Raw genomic sequence first — 6,281 nt, 5'->3', positions numbered from 1 at the left:
CGCAAGCATGGTTTATATAGAGATTTGGAAACTATAACGCATTTTGCGGACACAAAAATAAACGACGTTTAAAACACAGATGGTCCATATGAACATTTTCCTAGCAATTGTCCGTATGAATAAAAACTGAACTATTCTTTGTCAATTTTCAACAGTATGAATATTTTTGGTAATATCCCTTGTAATCGTTTCTTATTAATAACTTTGTCATTTTTCATATATTTTCGTATCTTTTGTTGTTGTATTGCGTAACACAAATGAAGTTTCTTAACAAAAAGAAAAGAAAGAGAAAAAAAAAACTTGAATGAAGTTTATTAAGGAAAATTCATTTATATATGTTTCATGTCATTCAGTTGTTCTTTTGTTATTCTTAAGTCTTTGCACAAAAAAAAATTCTAAAGTCTTATATTTGGAAGTGATCAATATGTTATAGTTTATCAGAAATATTGGAATCCTAATGAAAATAATATACAAAAATCATATAGAACCTTATGCAAAGGTTTACGCAATTAAGATTATATTTAGAGTCAATTATCAAAATAAATAAATGAAAAGTCATAAAGAATTGTCTTCTAGTGTTTCATGCATGTGAAATATTTCTATCCCACTTGCCTATAGCTGAAAAGTCGTGAAGAATATATGCCGCCACATCTATGACGTAACTAAAACAGTGACGACATAGCCAAAAATCAGAAATAATATAGTTTTGGGATTTGGATATAACATCGTATACTGTATACACTTGAGCACCCATTGAAAATGGGCCATTATATACACCTTTTGTTTTTGGCCAAACACTTGATCACCCATTGACGATGACTAATTGGTTTAGTAGTTGATGGGTGCATGCACTCCTTACCAAAATATCACAATATGCAATGGTTCAAAATTTTCAATCGAGATATGAATGTGATTCTAACCTTATTTTATCTCCAGTCGTATAACTAATTCTGTACCACCCATTCCTAGGGATTTCTAAGCAATAACACTAATTTTAAGTAAAAAACAGGTAAAAATATATATGCTGTCATATTCAATATGATATACTATCACAATATGAAAGTATTTTTAAATAAAATAATTAACATGTTATACCAAAAATATAAAAATTAACTAGATGGTTACCCTAGAACAATCATTTAACACTTAACTTGATATAATGTTAAATGAAGAATTATTAATTTGGATATATTTTTTTTTGTGTAAATGAGTACTATTTTCCTGATAAAATTAATTATATGTAATATTATTTCTAAAAGAAAAGATAATTAGTTAGCAAGTATAAACTGTAAGGAAGATAACCAGCAACATTCTTACGTTTTGAAAAAGAAAACAAAAAAAAAAATATTCCTACGTATTATTATTCTCGTTGCTTCTCTTCAAAGATATTCTTTGCATAGGAACACAATTTACTTCAAACACTTTTCTCATGCAATACAATATTTATATATATATATTGATCAATGATTGTCATATTTGTCCAACGTACTCAACCTCAAACGTCTTAATAAATGACTCTAATAAATCGCTCAAAAGCATTTATACTTCTCATAGGATTCTTCATCTCAAGTTTGCTATTATGTGTCTCACAAGCTTCCTTTGTTTCTTCGGGAGATTTTAACAAAGACTTCTTCGTAACATGGTCTCCTTCCCACGTTAACACCTCTAATGATGGTCGATCAAGAACCCTTAAGCTCGATCAAGAATCTGGTATTTAACATTCTCATTCACTGTCTCGATCCTTCTCTTTTATTTTTTTCCGGTAGCAAGAACTTTATGTTTTGTTATTAGGAGCTTCCTTTGCTTCCACCCAGACGTTCTTGTTCGGACAGATAGATATGAAGATCAAACTTATCCCAGGAAGTTCTCAAGGAACCGTGGTTGCTTATTATGTAAGAAACCTTCTCCACTTCTCTAACATCCTAACATGAATGAACTAATAATTATTTTAATGATTCAACAGATGACCTCGGATCAGCTAAAACGGGATGAGATTGACTTTGAATTCCTGGGAAACGTTAATGGTCAGCCTTACATTCTTCAGACAAATGTCTATGCCGAGGGAATTGATAACCGTGAAGAAAGGATCCATCTCTGGTTCGACCCAACCAAGGACTTTCACACTTACTCTATCTTATGGAACATTCACCAAATTGTGTAAGATTCTTCAACAAAAGTCTCTCCTGCCCTATGTACTCCTCCAAGATGCATAAGAATGTTGTTTTGTTGGTTTTTAGATTTATGGTGGATCAGGTTCCCATAAGATTGTACAGAAACCACGCGGATAAAGGTGTAGCCTACCCAAGGTTGCAACCTATGAATGTACAGGCGAGTCTATGGAACGGTGAGAGCTGGGCTACACGCGGTGGGCATGACAAGATTGATTGGTCAAAGGGCCCATTCGTGGCATCCTTTGGGGATTACAAGATATATGCTTGTGTTTGGAAAGGCAACCCAAGATTGTGTAATGGAGAGAGCAATGAAAACTGGTGGAACAAGAATGATTTCAGTTCTTTGACAAGAGTGCAAAAGAGATGGTTTAAATGGGTGAGAAAGTATCACCTGATTTATGACTATTGCCAAGATTATGGAAGGTTTAATAACCAGCGCCCCAAGGAATGTAATCTTCCTAAATATTGAATTCGCTTTTCAGCTTTTTACCTTTTTATTCATTTATTAGGCGATGAATCTCTTTTATAAATTGCTTTGTGTTAGAAAGAGTTAAAAGTTATAATAATTTAAAATGGTCTAAAGACCAAAACATCTTATATTAGATTCTATTTTCTACATGAAATTTCAAATATGTGGATTAAGGTGATTATATGATTGCAAATAATGGTTGCAATTAAATTTATGTTGTAATGCAATTAAAAATCTGTGAAACAAATGATAATTTGAATAATAAGAATACCTTGTTGAGATATCAGTGTGCATAATTAGAAATCGTATTACCATAATTTCCCACCTCCTCACTTGAGAGTTTCCCACTAATACACTGCTCATTGTCAATACTCACTCTAGGAAAAAATGCAGTTCAAGCTAATGTTGGTCCTGACTTTTGTCCCAAAAGATATGGGACTTTGAGATTATAGGTAAAAGAACCTACATGAAATTTTTGAAGAATCAAAGACCATAAAGAAATATTTATGTATATTGCTTAGAATGACTTCCAAGTCTTTTATAGACCACATAAGATATCTTAGAGAATCTAATTGCAGTCACAAAGATATGAACTATCTTTGACCAAATCACATCTTGTTACGTGATTGCAGGAGCAATAACTTGGTTCGTAGATGACGGAGTTGATTCCGTTAATACCCCCCTCAAGTTGGAGCATGCCGCTTGCAAATGCCCGAATTGACCATAATAGCTTCAACTTGACCACTACGATCACAAGTCTTGGTTGCTCTTCCAAGACCTGAACAGTTTTGCATATAAACTGCAAAACAAAAATCTTGCAAATGACCAGCGGACTGATTGTTTGCCATTGCCCAATTTCAATAAGAGGTGCTTCTATACTCATTGTCTTCCACACAACCTCGTTTCTTCCTTGCTAAGCTATCTGCTCAACACCATTGTTTTCGTGGTCGTCATGCTTTTCACGTCTGATGCTTGTCGGAATTTTCGCAAGACAACCAAATCCATGTTCTGAACTTGATCATGTCTCCATCTTCAAATCTCGGTTTCGGTATTCGTCACGGTGTTATACTCCACCGTTGAGTCATCTCGGCTTTTCTTGTCGTAATATGGTTCGTCGATGTCACAAGTCACGACACAAGAGTTGTATTCCTTCAAGTCATGTTGGATTCCTTCAAGTCGTGTTCTTTTTTGTCGGTTTCGTCGATACCTTCTTAATTTATATCTTCTTGGATTCCACTGTCGTTTTTTCATCATCAGATCTGGGGCACCATTGAATTGAACTTGAGTGATAGTGGCTCATGAGTTCTCCGTCTTGGCAATACGCCGGTGCCATTGTCTTCATCACCGTCGTCATCTTTGATGGTCATCATAATCGATCGGCTCTGATAGCATGACGAATCAAAGACCATAAGAAAATATTTATGTGTATTGTTTAGAATGACTTACAAGTCTTTTATAGACTACAGAAGACATCTTAGAGAATCTAATTACAATCACAAAGATATAAACTATCTTTGACCAAATCACATCTTGTTACGTGATCGCAGGAGCAATAACTTGGTGCGTAGATGACGGAGCTGATTCCGTTAATAATTTTGATAAAGATCCACCAGGTTTAAGAATGCACACGAGCAAAGGCAGTTTTTAATCATTCATATATTGTACCCAAAAAACATGGGGATCGAGCAAGGATAAAAAAGTTATACATCGAAAACAAAAGAGGGGAAACAACAAACATGGGACTGAGAGCATAGAAAAAGAACAACAGATAAAGATAAAACGGAGGGGTCGCCAAGTTGCGGTTGATTTGTGGTCACTTGGCACGTGCGAAGTCGAGAGATTTTTTGCCATCGTGTGGTTGGCCGAAGAAGTTACTCATGTAGTCTTTGAACAACAACTCCTTGTATCGAGCCACTCCGTCGCGTTTCACAACTTCCGGCAACGGTCCGATCTTCTCTGAGGGATTAGGTGCCGTGAATATGGGCACAGAAACTCTTGATCCCATGTTTGTGGTTCTAACCCTATGCTCTGCACTTTTGTACTTACCATTGCTCAATATCTGTTGAACATAGAGACCACCAATGCCGTCTTGTAATAAAACTGTCAACATTCCCATGTCGGAGTGACGGCCTACGCCAATTATAAGCTCGGGGCTCGGACAGGTGGGGTAGTAGTTCATGTTGACCATCTTGGTTCCCATCAAACCGTTCATCCTCTTTCTTCTAGTCTTACTCCTAAATTCTCCATCACAATGTTCACTATATTTTTCACCATTTCCATTGATGACTGCAGGAACTTAAGTGCCACCTCTCTGTCACATATATATATATATATATATATATAAATTTTGTAAGTTTAAATTATATATGATTCAATCAAATTCCAATGACTTGATTAATGTCTTTCTATCTATTATTTTACGTTTCACCTTATTTTTATCATGGGTTTCCTAACATTTAGATATACTCTATATATTTATATATATAACAAAAGTTTGTGTGTAAATATAAAATATATTTTTAGTTCATATATATACCTGCATGGTTGAGGCCATTGTTGAAGAGCCTCAAGGTCATTGGTGTACATCATGCTTACATAATCCTTCCACTCAATCGCCTTCTCCTTATCTGGCACGAAGCTCGTTCCGTACTTAACCAGCTTGCTTGGACTCACTTCTTTTAGGTATATCGCTTTTTCCTCAGGAGCTTGTGCGAAAAACTCATGAGCCGACGTTTTTAGCAATTCGAGCAGCTCCACAGAAACACCATGGTTCACAACCTGCCATTTGCATTTCATCCTCACATTATACATTTATCATATATATTAAACATGCATCGGTAAGAGATGTATATATAAATATACTCAACCTTATATATTAAAGTGAGTTTATAAGTATTAATGTAATATCTAGGTCGAATCGACATGTTTACAGGCATTTATAGCTTCTTTCTACACCACCCGAAATGATATGTTTGTATTTACCTGGAAGAAGCCAAGTGTCTCAGCAGCTTCGACGATCTGTTTGGCCACCTCTTTGTGGTGTGGGCCATCTAGGTGGGAAAGGTCGATTGGCTGGGAAGCCTCACACGTAAGTGCGTTTTGGGTCGGGATTCGTTCAGCTTGAGGCTGGACGAAGGGTTGTGGAACACTGGAGAGGCCCGAGTCTATCATTCCTTTCACGCCGTTGCCTTGTTTGACCACGAAATTGAACAATGTAGTTTGGTCCTCGAAATTGATGATAGCCATTGTCTCTACACTTCTGCTTGAGAATTGAATGCTTTTTATCTTTTATGTTAGATAGAAAAATGAGTGTTGAGAAGTGACAACGTGAAGAGGGTATATATAATAACGAAAATACCAAGAGCTAGTGTGTCTAATCACAAGCGTGCATAATGCCAAGATTTCGATATAGTTATCTGTACGTACGTAATGTATCGAAAGAAGAGGTTTAATATATCTCAAGTATACCTACATATCTAGTTTTTTAAATATTTACCAACCCCCTCTACATATAAAAGGTTGATGCATGGTAATACAAATTGAAGTAAAAGTTAATTTAGTTCTTTCATTTTCTTGGTAGTCTATATTTATAAAGTTAACTTTGCTCACTTCTCCTTCCTCCACATCAGCATCCACCTAAT

General features: G+C 35.5%; 1 protein-coding gene and 1 pseudogene across 1 annotated transcript; one reads left to right on the top strand and one right to left on the bottom strand.

Moving 5' to 3' along the window:
• The first annotated feature begins 1,315 nt into the window (after positions 1 to 1,315).
• LOC104766675 (putative xyloglucan endotransglucosylase/hydrolase protein 10) lies at positions 1,316 to 2,773 on the top strand. The gene is made up of 4 exons (XM_010490598.2): positions 1,316 to 1,710; positions 1,792 to 1,892; positions 1,964 to 2,157; positions 2,238 to 2,773. The coding sequence occupies exons 1-4, from the start codon at positions 1,512 to 1,514 to the stop codon at positions 2,638 to 2,640; spliced, it is 897 nt and encodes a 298-aa protein (XP_010488900.1). The 5' UTR covers positions 1,316 to 1,511; the 3' UTR covers positions 2,641 to 2,773.
• Positions 2,774 to 4,326: 1,553 nt separating this feature from the next.
• LOC104767974 (scopoletin 8-hydroxylase pseudogene) lies at positions 4,327 to 5,886 on the bottom strand (annotated as a pseudogene).
• Between the last annotated feature and the right edge of the window lie 395 nt (positions 5,887 to 6,281).

Source organism: Camelina sativa, chromosome 19 (genome assembly GCF_030686135.1).
Source record: "Camelina sativa cultivar CO46 ecotype springtype chromosome 19, ASM3068613v1".
NCBI lineage: Eukaryota > Viridiplantae > Streptophyta > Magnoliopsida > Brassicales > Brassicaceae > Camelina > Camelina sativa.
The sequence above is the reverse complement of the archived record's forward strand: the minus strand, read 5'-3'. Positions and strand labels throughout refer to the sequence as shown.

What these genes read in the sequence shown, in the direction of transcription:
- LOC104766675 (XM_010490598.2), top strand. Translation starts at nt 1,512, where the DNA reads ATGACTCTAATAAATCGCTCAAAAGCATTTATACTTCTCATAGGATTC. An exon ending in TAAGCTCGATCAAGAATCTG is followed by an intron (nt 1,711 to 1,791) that starts GTATTTAACATT and finishes TTTTGTTATTAG; the next exon opens with GAGCTTCCTTTGCTTCCACC. An exon ending in GAACCGTGGTTGCTTATTAT is followed by an intron (nt 1,893 to 1,963) that starts GTAAGAAACCTT and finishes ATGATTCAACAG; the next exon opens with ATGACCTCGGATCAGCTAAA.